The 17,460-nt window shown below is 44.2% G+C and overlaps 1 protein-coding gene across 2 annotated transcripts in view; it reads left to right on the forward strand.

Annotated features, from left to right (window-relative positions):
- The window catches only part of LOC116821856 (interferon-induced GTP-binding protein Mx1-like), an 80,859-nt gene that overhangs the window by 38,507 nt on the left and 24,892 nt on the right, over window positions 1-17,460 (forward strand). The window contains exons 1-2 of one of the 2 annotated variants that reach the window (XM_075073900.1): window positions 14,147-14,895; window positions 16,930-17,118. In XM_075073900.1, coding sequence (XP_074930001.1) covers window positions 14,226-14,895; window positions 16,930-17,118 — 859 coding nt within the window. In that variant the 5' untranslated portion in view covers window positions 14,147-14,225. Of the gene's footprint in view, window positions 1-14,146; window positions 14,896-16,925; window positions 17,119-17,460 lie in introns of those variants that run through there. The other variant, XM_075073905.1, reaches the window with a different exon arrangement.

The following is a 17,460-nucleotide window of genomic DNA, read 5'->3' on the forward strand; positions in this document are numbered from 1 at the left end:
AGGACCCCTGCTGACTTGCAACTTCCTAGCAGTCAGCAGCTGGGATGGCCTCCCTGTTCATCTTGAGGCTAAAAGACTAAAAACATCAAGACACTTGATCATGGCCTTGGATAAGCCAAGAGACTACTCACACTTGATCTTAGCTCAGGTGGAATACTCCCCTCACTCCGGGAGATAATAGGACAGGAGCTGGCTTTGTCCAGCCCCTCCCACAGAGACTTGCCTTGAGCCCCAGGCTACAGGAACTGGTTATGACCAGTCCTGCCCCCAATGCTGCATTCTTCACTGCTACAGAGGAATTCAAGAGACACTCTCGATTCCCCCAGCAGCCCATGTGAACACACACCCTCCCTCCCCACCCATCCCCGGGGCTTTTAGCACAAGATTCCTTCTTACTGCTGACCAACCCTGGGACAGATTTTGCCACATCAAAGAAATCATTCCCCAGTAGAAACGGTGCAAAATTGTGTGCCACTGTTGCAACAGTCAGCTCAGTCTGCAAATCACCAGTTTCCATGTGTACCTTACTAAAGGTGTAAGGACTTTGTAACCTCCCACCAGCTCTAATTCTGCCATTTTCCCTGGCAACGAATCCTTCTCCTGGATCAGGTCCCTCCTGACCACAGAAATCTCTGCCCCCGTGTGTCTCCATCCTAGGAGTGCTTTCCCATTAAGTTTTACAGCATGCATATGCTCACTGCTTGGTTGTGTAGAAGCAAGCTTTACAAATCCTATTTAGAAAGAGGCAGTAGCCTGGCTCTGAGAAGCAGCAGCTTCATGCGTCACCTGCTGCCTGTTCCCTCTCAGCCAAGGACGTTTACTCCTCAGATGCCCAGTGGACTTACAATTATAGCACCTCTTGGGCTCCTCTGCCTCCTCTGATGTACAGGAGATTTGGGATGAGTAACAGAGGAATGGGAAGGTGAATGCCCAGCCTCCTTTTTCCCAGGGATATAATGGTGATTCTGCTTTTCCTAACCCTGTACCCCTCTGCCAATGAGTTATGTTTAATTGCAGCTTGTGACTGCTCAAAAGAGTCTGCAAACTCAGCCAATTCACCCACTGCATCCACCTTTTTGTCCCACAAATACTGTTACATCATCATTGCACATATTCAGGAATTGTTCCTGAGTAACCAAATCACACATTCCTTCAAAGCTTATAATGCCTTTTCCCCTCACCCACTTATCTAACAAGTCTCTCATTTTATTTACATAAGGCACATTACTCAATCCAGATCCCCTCTTAAGACTTCTGAATTTAACCCTGTAGGTTTCCGGTGTAATCTGAAACTGTTTCAAAACTAGTTCCTTAAATTTACCATAGTTTGAAGCATCATCAATAGGCATCTTATTGAATATGTCCAGAGATTTGCCAGTCAATTTTGCTACTAATGTGGTCATATTTTGATCTTCAGGGATTGCACGGAGCATGCACAGTCTCTCAAAGGTGATGAAATATTCGGCAGTATCACTGAATTCATCATAGTGCGGACATAGTTGCTTCCATTTGTGGATTTTTGGGGACATGGAGCCAGCTGCTGAATGGTTTTGTCTCTTCCACTCCATAACAGCCAGTTCATGCTTCTGGGCTCCATCTGGGCCTGTATTTCTTTGTCTCTTAACTCCAGGGCTCTTTTGTGAGCAACTTCATCCCTGGCTGCCTCTGCCTCCATAGCCCTTCTGTATGAATTCTCCTCCCTGGCTGCCTCTGCTTCCATAGCCCTTTTGTGAGCAGCTTCCTCCCTGGCTGCCTCTTCTTCTTTGAGCTTCAACTGAAACTCATAGTCCTTTGCTTTCTCTTCTGCTTCCAGTCTGGCCCGCTCTAGTTTTGTAGCTGCCTCACTGGTAGTCATTTTCCTGCTTTCTTGTGCTTATTTCCCTTACCTGAAATAAACAAACAGAAAATAACAAACCAGTAACCACTTTGTCTGTTCTGGGTGCCACCACACCACACCCAAAACTCACTTAAAATCACTACTGGTATCTCAAAGCAATCAGCTGTGCACAGAGCCTGCCGACTACGCCACTGTGATGGGTTGGGTCACAGAAACCCCATTGGGACTGCCACCTGATGTGCCTCGACTACCTCTGAGCCCGTTTTCCCTGCCAGCTTGGGACTTCAGTACCCTGCCTTGTTTGAGCCAGACACACTTGCCTGCTGCAAACACAGATCCAAGTCTGAACAACATCCCCTACAAGCTGCAGGCTTAACTGAAAACATCTTAAGAAGAGCTCCTGTCTCCAGCGCTCAGATACCCAGCTCCCAATAGGGTCCAAACCCCAAATAAATCTGTTTTACCCTGTATAAATCTTATATAGGGTAAGCTCATAAATTGTTTGCCTTCTAAAACATTGATAGAGAAAGAGACACAGCTGTTCCCTCCCGCCCCCAGGTACTCAAGCATACTCTGGGTTAATTAGTAAGTAAAAACTGACTTCATTAAATACAAAAAGTAGGATTTAAGTGGTTGTAATAACAGACAGAACAAGGTAAATTACCAAACAAAATAAAACACACAAGTCTATGCCTAATACAGGAGGAAACTAAATGCAGGTAAATCTCACCCTCAGAGATGTTCCAATAAGCTCTTTGACAGACTAGCCACCTCCTAGTCTGGGTCCAATCCTTTCCCCTGGTACAGTGCTTGTTCCAGCTCAAGTGGTAGCTAGGGAATTTCTCATGACTGCAGTCCTCTTTGTTCTGTTCCACCCCTTATATATATCTTTTGCACAAGGCGGGAATCCTTTGTCCCTCTCTGGGTTCCCACCCCTCCTGGTAAATGGAAAAGCCCCAGGTTAAAGATGGATTCCAGTTCAGGTGACATGATCACATGTCACTGTAAGACTTCATTACCCACTTGCCAGCACACAGGTATACAGACAACTTCCAAGAAACAGAGCCATTTACAACCAACTGTCCTGGTTAATGGGAGCCATCAAGATTCCAAACCACCATTAATGGTCCACACTTTTTATAATTACAGTAGGACCTCAGAGTTATACTTCATATTTCTAGTTTCAGATACAAGAATGATACATTCATACAAATAGGATGAACACACTCAGTAGATTATGAGCTTTGTAATGACACCTTACAAGATACCTTTTGCATGAAGCATATTGCAGTTATGTTATATTCACACTCATTAGCATATTTTCATAACCTTCATAACCACTGTCACACTTCCAACTTTCTTTTGAGAGGAAGAGCTGCCCAGAACTTTTGTGCATGTTTATTTTCCTTTTCTGCCTGCAGTAGCTCTGATATACCTCAGAAGACTCCATTTTTTTCTCAGCTTTAAAATGTGGAATTTTCTTGGTGTTTGGTTGTAAATATTCTCTTGGGAGAACTATAATTCAGTCACTTTAGTGTTGTGTTTAAGGGTCGGCATTCTAAAGGTGCCTAAATGTTTAAAGTGGGTTAAAAATTTCATTTTTTACAGAAAACATGAAGGTCAGGTTTAGGCAGAGAGGGCGCTGAAGATGATGTGCCTAGGGGAACATAAAGGATAAATCTGACCCTGCCTCCAGCAGTTCAATGTTGCTTTTCTCGTCCTTCAGGTGTTGTTGATGTCATGGGCAGAGAGAAATGGAGAAGTATTTTGTGGCACAAGTTCTCCTTTCGTACAGTTCCCCCTTTTTCTTTGAAAATCATTTCCACTGAGGTTCCGGAGACAGGAAGTCTGTGGTGACAGGAACCTTCAGCTGTTTCTTTGCCAAGATGTAGATTACTCATTCACACCCTTTTGCCTGCCAAAGATTGGCCACTTATACCGGCAATAGTCCATTTGAATTTGTTGACTCCTGGTTTGTGACTATTTTTGCAGACTTGGAACATGTCTTAGTAATATCATAGAGTAGATTCTCATAACTTTACATACAGTGTTGCCCCACACATTTTACCAGGACAATAATGATCAGCAAATTGAGTTTTCAAATGACACTTCACAAGGCATAGTTCGTACAGAATTTATCATAATCCTATAATAAGGGTGAACATAGGGGTTCAGACTGTCACAAGAGTGAAGCAACAGGACAAAAGAATCTGGAAGCTGAAGAGACAATGGACTTGGGAGTAGGCTTGAGTTTGTGTGTTTGGGGAGATTGACTAGGATTGTTGAGGAAACTGATTTTTGAATGTGCAGGGGGGCACTAAAACTGATTTTTTTTTTTTTAATGGATCAGAATTTGATCTTGGGTGTGGATTCATTTTGCTTTGGGTTGTTGTCCATGTCTTATCCTTACTACAGCCTTACTCCAACACTTACAAAGTAAGAGACTTTTATACCATATGAGTTTGGCTACACTTGCAGGTGTGCACTGCTGGGAGTTAAAGCTATCTTCGTACAGCTGTGTAGGGAAAGCGCTGCAGTGTGGCCACACTGACAGCTACCAGTGCTGCAGTGTGGCCGCATTTGCAGCGGTGTTGGGAGTGGTACATTATGGGCAGCTATCCCACAGAGCACCTCTTCCCATTCTGGTGCTGTGGGTTGTAGGAAGGGGGTGGAGGGGGCGGGTCATTCTGCTTCGTGTCCCAACGCCCCATGATGCATTGCTTCACATCCCAGCAATCCCTGTTTTTCCATCCATGTTTGGCGCCATCCTGCCTCTTTCAACAGTTTCTGTGCAGCGGGATTTCTGTTGGAAATGGAGCCCGAACTGCTGAGGAGTATACTGACGAGTCTCGCCAGCACATCACATTTGGTAGTTAAGCTATTCCTTAAGATCCATAGTGACATTGAGGAGTCCGACGATGATAGCGAGTCGCGAAATGAGTACAACACAAAATTGCTTGTGGCATTCACGGACATGCTAAGCAACGTGGAATGCCGCTTTTGGGCTCAGGAAACAAGCACTGAGTGGTGGGATCACATCGTCATGGAAGTCTGGGATGACAAGCAGTGGCTGCAGAACTTTTGGATGAGAAAAGCCACTTTCATGGGACTGTGTGCTGAGCTCACCCCCATCCTGCGGCGTAAGGACATGAATTGAGAGCTGCCCTGCCGGTGGAGAAGCGGGTGGCTATTGCAATCTGGAAGCTGGCAACTCCAGACAGCTACCAATCAGTCGGGAACCAGTTTGGAGTTGAGAAAGTTGACTGTTGGAATCCTGTTGATGCAAGTTTACATGGCCATTAATCGCATCCTGCTAAGAAGAACCGTGATTCTGGGAAACATGCAGAACATTGTGGTGGCTTTGCCCAAGTGGGTTTCCCTAACTGTGGAGGCGCGATAGATGGGACGCATATTCCTATTCTGGCACCACCCCACCTAACATCCGAGTACGTTAATCGGAAGGGGTATTTCTCTATGGTTCTCCAGGCGCTTGTGGATCACCGTGGGCGTTTCATTGACATTAACACAAGCTGGCCTGGAAAGGTGCATGATGCACACATCTTTCGGAACACTAGCCTGTTTGGGAAGCTGCAGGCTGGGACTTTTTTCTCCAGACCAGAAGATCACAGAAGGGGACGCTGAAATGCCCATTGTGATCCTTGGAGACCACACTTACCCGTTAATGCTGTGGCTCATGAAACCGTACACAGGGAGCCTTGACAGCAGCAAGGAACAGTTCAACTACAGGCTGAGCTGGTGCTGAATGACTGTGGAGTGTGCTTTTGGCCATTTAAAGGGGAGCTGGTGATCTCTGTATGGGAAGCTGGACTTGGGGGAAAGCAGCATCCCCGCGATTATATCCGCGTGCTGTACCCTCCATAATATTTGTGAAGGGAAGGGTGAAAGATTCAGTCAGGCATGGACCTCCAGGGTTCAACGCCTGGATGATGAATTTGCACAGCCAGAGAGCAGGGCTACTAGAGAGGCCCAGCACAGGGCTGCAAGGATTAGGGATGCCTTGAGGGAGGAATTTGAGGCTGAAAGCCAACAGTAATGTTTGGTGCCTTGCACGAGACTGAAGTGCAGTGGTTACAATGTTAGTAGGAATCTGTGTTTGCTAAGCTGATTTGCAGTGCCTGTTTCTTTCCTGGGCTAATGTATCTTTGACTTTCTGCAATAATAAAGACTCTTTTCAAAGTCAAGAATTCATTTATTGAAAAGAAAATAACTTTATTGACAGACACAGAAGTTTTTGGGAACCTAAAAGGGCAGGGGGGTGGGGTGGGGAACTGTACAGTCACAGGTTTGAATATGTCCTATCTGGAGCGTGATATGACTGCTGGCACTTCAGGAGCGCTATACAGCATGTGAGGGGGGTTGATGCAGAGGTAAGGGTGTGTTCTCGGGAATGCTGTCTTGGTGAACATAACAGGTGTTCGGAGCATTGGCTGGTGGATTAAAGAACCTGGATCCTGGGAAGGGGTTTTTGAGCTGACAGGGGACATCACAGGGAAAGAGCTTGGGAAAAGGGCGGAGGGGGGTGGCCGGCATGGTAGTGCTCCACCTGCATGGCACGAGTTGCCTGGATAGAGTCTGCTTGGCGCTTCCAGGATGCTTATCACTGCTTTGTGCTTTTCTTCCTGTCCGCATTCTCTGGGATCCGCTTTCCCTTTCCCTCCAGTCTGCACTTTTGATTCTCTGTGACAGAAATGCTGGCATACCTACCTTGCAGCATGTCGCTTGCTTTTTCGCAGCTTCCTCTGGAGTTTCTGTAGTCTCTCAGCGTTGATAAACATGGGCGCCGAGATCTCAAGGTTGCATCTGTCCATAAAGATAGTTAACGGTTTAATGTCTCATTTACCTGTAAACCGTTACTAAGCTCAGTGAACCTGGCTGACACCTGACCAAAGAACCAATGCGGGGATGAGATCACTTCTAAATCTTCGGTGTAGGGACTCTTTGGTTTTTTTCGGTTAGCTTCTTGTTCGCTCTTGGTGCTAAGTAGGCCAGACACTGCAACCAGGTTCCCAATCTTTTCTAAACAGTCTTTTCATGTTCAAATGTAAAGTATTTAGTAGAAAGGCAGATTAGCTTTATGTGTTTTCATAGACTCTAGACTGGAAGAGATCCTCGAGAGTCATTCCACTCCAGTCCCCTCCTCATAGTAGGACCAATACTAGTCTACGACCATCCTGATAACATTATCTAACTACTCTAAATATCCCATAGATGAAATTCCACACTCCAGGCAATTTATTTCCAGTGTTTCAACTACCCTGACAGTAATGACTTTTCATAATGTCCAACCTAACATCTCCCTTCTCAGTTTAAGCCACTTCGCTCTTTTCTAGCATAGAGGTAGGTGAACAAGTTTGTCTCCTCTCCTCTGAAACATCCTTTAATACCTGAAAACTGCTATCATGCTCCCTTCAGTCTCTCTCTTTTCCAAAACTAAATAAACCAGTTCTTTCAGCCTTCCTTCATAGGTCATGTTTCTCAAGACCTTTAATCATTCTTGTGCTCTTTCTCTGATCCTCTCCAATTTCTCCACATCTTTCTTGAAAGCGGTGCCCAGAACTGGACACAATACTCCAGTTGAGGCCTAACCAGCGCATGAGTAAGCGGTAAGAATGACTTCTCGTGCTTGTTTACAACAACCTGTTAATGCATCCCAAATCGATTTGCTTTTTTTGCGAACAGTATCCACTGTGACTCATATTTAGCTGTGGTCCACTATGACCCATAGATTCTCTTTCTGCCATACCTCCTTCCTAGACAGTCTCTCCATTCTGTATGTGTGAAACTGATTGTTCCTTCTAGAGTCTGAGTACTTGCATTTGTCTTTATTGAACTTCTTTCCGGTTTTCCTCCAGACCATTTTCTCCAATTTTCCAGAATCATTTTGAATTTGACCCTGTCTCCAACGCAGCTGCAACCCTCCCAATTTGGCATCGTCTGCACAACTTTATAAGCGTACTCTCTATCCCAATCTAAGTCATTGATGAAGATAGTAACAGCAGCCGGTCCCAAAACAGACCTGCGAACCCCACTTGTTATACCTTTCCAGCAGATTTGGAGCCATTAATAACTACTCTCTGAGTACGGTTTATCCCGCCAGTTATGCACCCACCTTATAGTAGCCCCATCTAAATCTTTTGCCTAATTAATCGATAAGGATATCATGCGAGACCGTATTATTTGCAAATGTGTTTGCTGAAGATATTTTACCTGTGTTTGCTGTGATTACTTAGGCTAGGGGGAAGGAGTCCCCTCTAGTCTATGTAAAGCTGAAGCCCGTACACATTCTTCCACTTGTTTTATGAGAATCTATTTTACTTTTTTTCTTTCTGTAATTAAAAGCTTCTTTTTAAAGAATCTGAATTGATTTTTTTCCTTGTTAAGCTCAAGGGATTGGTCTGGAACTCACTAGGGATTGGTGGGGGAAAGAAGAGAGGGAGGGTTAATTCCTCTCTGTTTTAAAGATTCAAGGAGTTGAATCACACGTGATTCTCTCAGGGTAACCCGGGAGGGGAAAATCTGGAAGGGAAAGAAGGGAGGATGGTTTTGTTTAAGACCCAAAGGGTTTGGGTCTTGGGCTCCCCAGGGAAGGTTTGGGGGACAGGAAGTTACCAGACACTGGAATTTCTGATTGGTGCAGTCTATCAGATCTAAGCTAGGAATTAAGTTAGAGAGGTACATGCCGCCCACATTCGGACGCTAAAGTTCAAAGTGGGAATAATACCTTCGACAGCATCTGTAAAGGTAAAAATTAACACTTACAGGGCAGCAATTGGTTATACAGCATAGTTATTCCCCCACAGTTAAGGAGGGTAACAGTCTTCACAATAGCATAATTTTCCCATCCCAAAGAGAGCTCACATAACCCACAGGAGCCCCAAAATGGTGAGTAAGGGGGACTGATTATTTCAAGGTTGTCCTGTCCTCGGGGTTTCTGTGCGTTGGGGAAAGCAAACAGCTGCAGGGGGCACCTACACTGAACACTATCCCAACATTTTCCACAGGAATTTATCCTGGAAGATATCTCGCTGCTGTGGGTCACCTGGGAAGCACGGAAGGGTCTTCTACTGCAATGCGGATTCTGCTCTGGCCCCTATGCAGCTTGTCTGTGTCTTGCAATGGTCCCCCCACCCCTCACGGCACAGTGGCACGGACGCGTTAGCCTGACTGGGACAAGGACCACAGTGGCTCTCCCAAGAAACCTGTGCAAGTGCATTGCCCACACTCTGGCTGAAACTTTTGACGAGATTACTGAGGCCTATTACCGCGATGTGATAGACCACATCAATGCGCTGTTCCGCATCTAGGCATGCATGCATGCAGCCCTAAGCCTCCCTCCTCTCCCAAAAAATTTCAGTCCTGAAAATAAAAGCCGCTTACTGAGAACCTGCTCCTCTGTTTGTCCTCCACCAAGTACCGGCTGCTGCATCTGGCTACCTTCCTCCTGGTTTGAGAAGAGCTCCTGGCTGCATGCCTCCTGGGACTCCGGGGTGTCTCTTCCCACCCCAGTACCCTCACTCTCGCTTTCCTCCTCCTCCTCCTCCTCCTCCTCCCCCCGCTCTGAAGTGTCCATGGTGGTACTCGGAGTGGAGGTGGGGTCACCCCCAAGTATCGCGTCCAGCTCTTTGTAAAAACAGCAGGTGGTAGGGGCAGCACCGGAGTGGTGGTTTCCCTCGCGGGCTTTGCAGTAGGCACTCCACAGCTCCTTCACTTTAACCCTGCACTGCAGTGTGTCCCAGTCATGGCCCCTTTCCAGCATGGCATAGGTATTGTAATTCCTACAGCTGGAGCGCAGCTGGGACTGCACAGCTTCCTCCCCCTAAACACTGGTAAGGTCCAGCAACTTGCCATTGCTTCATGCTGGGGCTCGTTTGTCACGTGAAGCCATGGACACCTGGAAAGATTCACTGATTGCACTCCACACCTGGCTGAGCAAACAGGAAGGGGATTTTTAAAATTCCCTGGGCATTTAAAGGGCAGGTCTGACACTTGATCACCTGAGGCCAGGGCAGTAGAGTTCAAACTGATGAGCAGAGTGGCTGAACAGGCATTCTGGGATACCTCCGAATACCTCTGGAGGCCAATAACAGCGCTTTTGGTGGCCACACTGGTGGAGCAGCACTGCATCAGCAGCACTATAGTCGTTATTCCGCAGGTCGAGGTGGAGTACAACCAGCGCTGTAGCCAGGGAGATACAGCACTGTATGTGCCTTGCAGGTGTGGACGGTGAGTGAGTTGCAGCACTGTAAAGCCACCACCAGCGCTGCAACTCTCCAGTGTAGCCAAGCCCTGAGTCTCCATGATATTTGTTGTTTTTCTCAGAGCCCCAGCTCCTGGAGTCAGGTGTCTCCGATTCATTTAAAGTTGGTTTTTAGTCCTTATGGTTGCAAAGAAAAGCTTGTATGCATGAAATCTAAAGGCTCAAAAACCCCAAAGGCAAAAACAAACACACAAAAAAAACCCATTTATTATTTTTTAAAACCTCAAGATTTTCAAGCCAATCTTTTGATTTTGGGGGACTTGATTTGTTATTTTTGAATTCTTGGTGGTGGCGAGACTGCAAGGCAGTACATAATACTGTGAAGTTTTGGATCCCCTGCACTAGATGCTGCCACCTTGTAGTTATTGATTTTAATGCAACCTTCTATAAATATAAGTCGCAATAACCATATCTAAATACAACATGTGAGAGTAAATGCAACAGCGATTCTGGAAACTTGAATCACTTGTCTGTTGAAAGATCTCACAGCCTGACATAAGGCATAGGAGAGAAAGATGATGCATTTCATTGTGAAACCAATTTAAGGTGATACTAAAGGAACTCTTTCAGCTTAGTTTCATTTCCCCTGATTTTGTCTGAGAATCTGTGTGGAGTCAGCGACAAAAGAAATTGTATTGCATTGCTAAATCAATTCATAGTAACGCTACTGGAATGCTTTTGAGTTAGTTTCATTTCTTCTCTTTTATGTCTGGTATCTTGGGTGGAGCTTCTGATCAAGAAAAGAAGAAAGTCTATATTGGGTTATACAGTAGTTTCCTGTTGGGCTGAGTACAAGGCAGGTAGGAATTTTTCTCCTTCTCTTTTCAGTAACTATTTAAAAGTTTGTTTGTATCTTTAATTCATCTCTTTTCATAGCTAAATGTGGGTAGGCTGGTAGACCCTGTAAGGATATCTGAAATAAGAGAGAAGAATAAATGAGTTTTTGGGCATAGGCTTTCTCCCTATAAAATGATCAGTATCTCTACGAGCATATGGATACAGGTTACCAAATAAATACGATTATTTCCTCTTTATAAGGATGTATTTGGGAGCCAAAGTTTTAAATTGCTGAAGTGTGATGCATTTTTAATTGTTTGTGGGTTGAGAAGGCTGGAGTTGTTACAGGAAATCAGCCTAATAGCCTGGATAACCATCTAATTGTTTTCAGTGCTGTGAGCACTGTGTCCGCTCAGATTTTCGTTCCTGTGGGAAGCTGCATGGAATTAAAATATATAACAAAGAGAATGGGGTTTAGAGCCAGTAATTCTGAGGAAATCACAATAATATTGAAGGCAGAAGTCTGTGCCACTTTTCATACGTTTGGGAAAGGCGGTGTGTGAAAATGGCACCTTCTTACTAAACAGTCAGGCCCCCTATGCATTTAGTGTCAATAGTTGCTTGATTTAGTGACTAAGTTTTGGCTATTTCTTTTAGCACCACAGCTCCAAGACAGCTATGGAAAAGTGAGAAGGATTCTAGTCAGGTTCACATATTAAAATAATTGTGCAAATTAATGCATAATTTTCATTACTAACAAAATCAATGGGTAAAATTTAATGTATTTTAGGAATGGATTAATGGCACATTGGGAGATAAATACATGAAAGCAAGGGAAAAATTAATCCACCGTTATATTGATGAATGGAGTACAGGTTGCTCTGGAGGAAAATAATATGTGTGACTTTATTACTGGACATCCTATGAACAACAAAAAGAGGGTGGGAAAAAGGAGGAGAGAATTGTGGAGTACTTTTGGAAAATATAATTTTTTCACAAAACTTGAAAAAAAATTCATCCAGCTCTATAGCTAGTTAAAAAATGACAATTTTTTCAAAAAATTGCTCTATTTTTTTGTTTGTTTTTCTCATTTCCAAATATTGTCCCTATTTCAACCATGTATTTTTCCTTGCATGAGATGTCTCCACTGACCAAAAGGGGTTTTCAGGAGCATTTTAGGACTGATTTCTATCTAGTCTTCCTCAGCTGCCTCAGGGCCAGGACTGAAGGCCTGCAAAGTATTGATTTAAGGTGACTTTAAAAACAAAATTGGACATATAACATTTTTTCTTGTTCAAGAAGTATAAAGAAACCCTAAGTGGTGGTGGTGGTGGGGTTTAAAATCTGTCTTTTTGTTTTTCCTGCTGCCCCCTTTATGCATTAGAACTGTAACTAATGTCAAGTCTAGTCTTCCCCATTTTGCTATAGGCTTGTTTTAGAAGAGTTGGAAGTCTGGATCAGCCATTAATTAAAGGGATGAGGGTTATGATACTTCCACTAAAGAATTTTTTCTTCTTCTTCTTTTTTCAAGCATCTCACTTAAGTAAGGTTTTAATAAAACAAACATCTCCTCCATTTTTAAACCAACTGCATTAAAGAAAAAAAATCACTGCCTCTCTGTCAGTCTAGTAACTGTGAGATCATGAACCTCCTATTTCTCCAGACATTCTTCCGGGACAAAGAGGGGAGACAACCTGAATTTTTACTACATTAAAACTAAACAGGAAAAGAAAAAAAGAGTAAACTTCCAATTCTCCTTTTCACAATATAATGCAGCAAAAAGGCCACAACTCCTTTTTTGTTCTTTTACAGGCACTTTTAAGCAAAGGGAGTGTCCCACTTGTAAAGAGCCAGCCACCAGTTGGCCAGATTTGCCTTTTTGAAAAATGAAATGTCATTTTTCTAAATCCACAGGCTCATGGAAACTCTCTACAAAAAAAATGGCTGGAGAGTGGAGTGTTGGTTTGTGCTTCTTACCTCTGTTTGCCAACTGTCCATTTAGGCCCCATTCTGGTAGACCAGGGGTGGGCAAACTACTGCCGTGGGCTGGATCCGGCCCCTCAGGGCTTTGGATCTGGCCCATGGCACCACCGGACCATGTACCTGCGGCCCCTGGGTCAGGGGCAGAGGGCTCCCTGTGTTGCCCTTGCCTCCAGGCATCTCCTCCCACAGCTCCCATTGGCCAGGAATGGGGAACTGCGGCCAATAGGAACTTCAGGGGAAGTACCTGGAGGCACGGCAAGGGCAGCGCACTCAGAGCCCTCTGCCCGCCCCCCCCCTTCCCCCAGGGGCCACAGTGCTTCTGGGAGCGGCGCGGGACCAGGGACAGGGCAGGCAGGAAGCCTGCCCTGCCCCTGGTGCACACTGCTGCCATCCCAGAGCCGCTTGAGGTAAGTGGCACCGGGACAGAGCCTGAACCCCTTCTGCACCTCACCCTCCAACTCCCTGCCCTAAGCCCCCTGCCTGCAGCTCGCACTCCTCCTGCACCCCAACCCCCTTCCCTGAGCCCCCTCATAGGCCCCGCACCCATTATCTGCCCCAATCCTTTGCCCTGAGCCCCTTCCTGCACACTGCACCCCCTCCCACACCCCATACTCCCTCTCACACCCCAATCCCCTGTCCTGGCCCTACATACAATTTCCCCACCCAGATGCAGCCCTTGGCCTAAAAAGTTTGCCCACCCCTGCTGTGGACACGCACGTGCTAAACTCCCAACTCACCCAAGTACATTTAAATGTGAGAGTGAGTATTTGCAGGATCTGGGCTTTAAACAGGACACTCATGGGACAGAAGCATTCTGCTCATACCCTCTATCACACTGCTAGAGCTGCTCACAATTTTTTCCATCAAAACATTTTATTGATGAAAAAATGTTTTTTCAACTATAATGGGGGGGGGGAAACAATTTTTTTTAACTTTGGTCAAAATGTTCTGATTTTTTTAAATGAAAAAGAAAATTGATTAAAAATCATTTTTTGAGACCTGATCATTGTTAAAAAGGCATTTTTTGAGGGGAATTTGGGAAAATGTTAAAATGTTTCAAAATCTCTCATTAAAAATGATTGGCATTTTTTTGGACTAACTCAGCACAGTGATGCAGTACAAATAAGGGGTCAGAACCTCAGCTGGTACAAACCAACACACATCCATTGGTTTGAAAACAATTATACCAGCTGGTTCCAGCAGAGATCTGGCCCAAGCAATAACAATATGGTTTTGATTTTCTCCGCAGTTGTTACTATTGCAGAGCTGAATCCATTCAAGCCCACATATTGTTTTCAGAGCAATACAGAAGAGTTGCTGGAGAAGATATTTGCTTTTCAGTGACAGTTAATGAACAAGTCCCAGAGCTGCTGGGCATCTTCATCTGGCAAGCAAAGAAGCAGACAGGTAATGCATAAACCATCACTGCGCAGGATGCCGGCACAGTCAAGGCCTGAAGCTTACTTGATGGCCAAAGAATCACAAGTATTCTTTGGTGGAAGACACCCCCCACAGTCAAATGCAGCTTTTGCAGCATCGCTGTCAACACAGTCTCAAGCAGTTTGTGCGGGATCATTCCCAACTCCGTCAGAAGAAGGTTTTGCAGTACCTCTCCCGCCAGAGTCAGAAGACAATTTTGTAACATCGCCCACACCGGCACAGACTAACACAGTTTTTACAGGATTGCTCTCAACGCAGTCAAATGCAACGTTTACAGGATCACACCCGGCCCAATCAAAAGGAGCTTTCCCAGAATATTTCTCAGCCCAGACTAAAGCAGTTTTTCCAGGATCATTCCCAACACAGTCAAAAGAAGCTTTAACAAGACTGCAACCAACAGAGTTAAAAAGAGCTACTGCAGTGCCATACCCTGGCATGCAGAGTGCATCTCCAGAGTGGAATGAGATGATTCAGAGACAGATAGCAGCAGCCCAGTGGGCTGAGTCTGAGAAATATCATCAAGAGAAGATGAAACAGCAAGGGGGAATATATCATTTCCAAGAGCAAAAGAATGAGGCAAGTCACACATTTGGCATTTGAGAGAAAACTGACGACTCAGATTAATGTTCAGCTGCTGTCAGGGCTGAATTTTCAGTGGTCTGGGCTCACTTCTGCAGACACAGTCTGCAAACACAGATCAAAACAGTTCTGTCTCTGTGTGTGACTTGCACACACACACACACTTAAGCACATGTTTAACTTCATGCACATGTGTAAATCCCTTTGACTCATAGTACTTTGTAAATCACATGCATAAATATTTCCAGGATTGGGGGCCAGGTGCTCAGTCATGTAATTACTAAGATTTGCCCCTGCATTTCATTTGCAGGTGTAAAAAAATATAGGCATAGAAAATAGAAGGGCCACAACCTAACTCCAACTTTCCCCTTGAATGTATATTTTAATGAATAGTCACAGTAAGAAACTTTTTAAACAGATATTATGGGATTTGAGTTTTTGGTTGTTTTATTTTTTTTTTTACATGAGGCTTCAGTGCTTTCAATAGAAATTGATAGAAGTACGAAGACTCTTATTTAATATTCTATGTTTAACATTGAGAAAATCAGAATAGACATATGAAAAGTTTTTATATTAAAGTTATTAAAGCAGTCAAATAATATTATTAGATAACAAGCATTGCAGTTACGATCAGGGGATACAAAAATATTTTCCCCATGGTGATAAGTATTGTCTTACTTATCACTAAAGCCAGCTACTCTGTATTTTGTTTCAATATATATCTATTTCCTGAAATAGTGTTCTTAACTCAGAGTGGAAGATAAGAATTTAGCTTTTTATCTCCATACACAGATACCAGATTTTAGATTAAGATGGGAAGCTGCCTGACCTGTTAAATCATAAAATACTAGTTTTCTCAAAGTGACATGGATACCTTAAATGCAGCAACCTGCCTGAGACCTGGAGAGCAGGGGCGGCTCCAGGCACCAGTGCACCAAGCATATGCCTGGGGTGGCAAGCCGTGGAGGGTGGCCTGGCGGTCGCCGTGAGAGTGGCTGTTAGGCCGCCTTTGGCGGCATGCCTGCCAGAGGTCCTCTGGTACCGTGGCTTCAGCGTCAATTCGGTGGCAGGTACGCCAAAGGCGCGGGACTGGTGGACCTCCCACAGATGTGCCGCCAAAAGCTGCCTGACTGCTGTGCTTGGGATGGCAAAATACATAGAGCTGCCCCTGCTGGAGAGAGGTTGCCTGCGGGAAGAATTTGGAGGAGGCAGCAGGAAGTCACACTGTATGCACAGTCAGGGATGCTAAAATATAGTTGGAACAACACTTTAAGTAACTGCTCTAATAAACAACCAGTTTTGTTTAATAAAAGTGGAGTCCTCACGTGTTGTTTCACATACCACCTGCTGTGTAATAAGTGACATCAAAGTAATCACCTTTTTTTTAAAAGGTGATTCATTCTTTCCCAGGAGACAATATCCTTCCCTGGAAGGGAGGAGGTACAGGAAGAATCAACATAATAATCAAAAAGATATTGACCAGCTGTTAGCCCATAAAAAAATTACAGCAGAACCTCACTTATCTCTGCACACTCTGACTCACATACAAACTGCACATTTCTCCAGAGCACACAGCAGTGATTTAATAGGGACAATGTACTGAGGTTTCTTATTACTAAGACCTTCATTATTTTACTACATCTACATGAACTAGCACATTATGATGCATTATAAATAAAGAAAAGAAAAAAATGTAGTTACCAAAAATAACTGAAGAAAGGACATTTGATGGGGTGGTGTTCTTGCTTTTCTTATTGTGTATTCACTTACTTGCTAATTTATAAAATTCAGTAATTTGCAATAGATATTTCAGTCATTGGTGCAAATTAGCTAAATTTTGCTGAAGTTACGGACACGTGTTTACCTTGTCAAGAATACTACAGAAGGCTTGTAGCTCACAGTACAAAGTGAGTGGTATGGTGGGGTGAAGTACAGTTTGCTGCTGATGTACATCATTTATGGCATAGACATGTTTAACTATGCCTGATTCTGTGAAACAAGCTCAAATGAAATGTAATGTTATTCTTACAGAAAGCAGAACACACCTTATGCAACCAATATGAGGAGAAAATCCGTCCCTGTATTGATCTCATTGACTCCCTGAGAGCGCTTGGAGTAGAAAAGGACCTGGCTTTGCCAGCAATTGCAGTGATTGGAGACCAGAGTTCTGGAAAAAGCTCGGTTCTAGAAGCCCTGTCTGGAGTAGCTCTTCCTAGAGGCAGTGGTAAGAATTTACCTCTTAGCTTTTCATCTCAGAAATCTGATTCTTCCCTGAGTCGCAGTGGTGTGTTTCTGTCTGATATTCTGTAATTCATGTCAGTTTGGGGACACTGAAAGTTGGGTTAAGATTCGTCCCTGGCACAACCCAAAAGAATTTGTATGTTCCTAATCCCATCATTCAGAAAACACTGTTATGATGAGAACTGTGCGGCAACTGGAATATCCCTTTTGTGGGAAATTCCACTATTTTGAAATTTGCTTTCATTCCCTAAGGGAATAAAACTTTGTATTCCAGACTTAATTGTGAAACAACTTTTGGAAACATTATTTTGAGAAACATCAAAAT

This window comes from Chelonoidis abingdonii, chromosome 1 (genome assembly GCF_003597395.2).
Source record: "Chelonoidis abingdonii isolate Lonesome George chromosome 1, CheloAbing_2.0, whole genome shotgun sequence".
NCBI classification, from domain to species: Eukaryota; Metazoa; Chordata; order Testudines; family Testudinidae; genus Chelonoidis; species Chelonoidis abingdonii.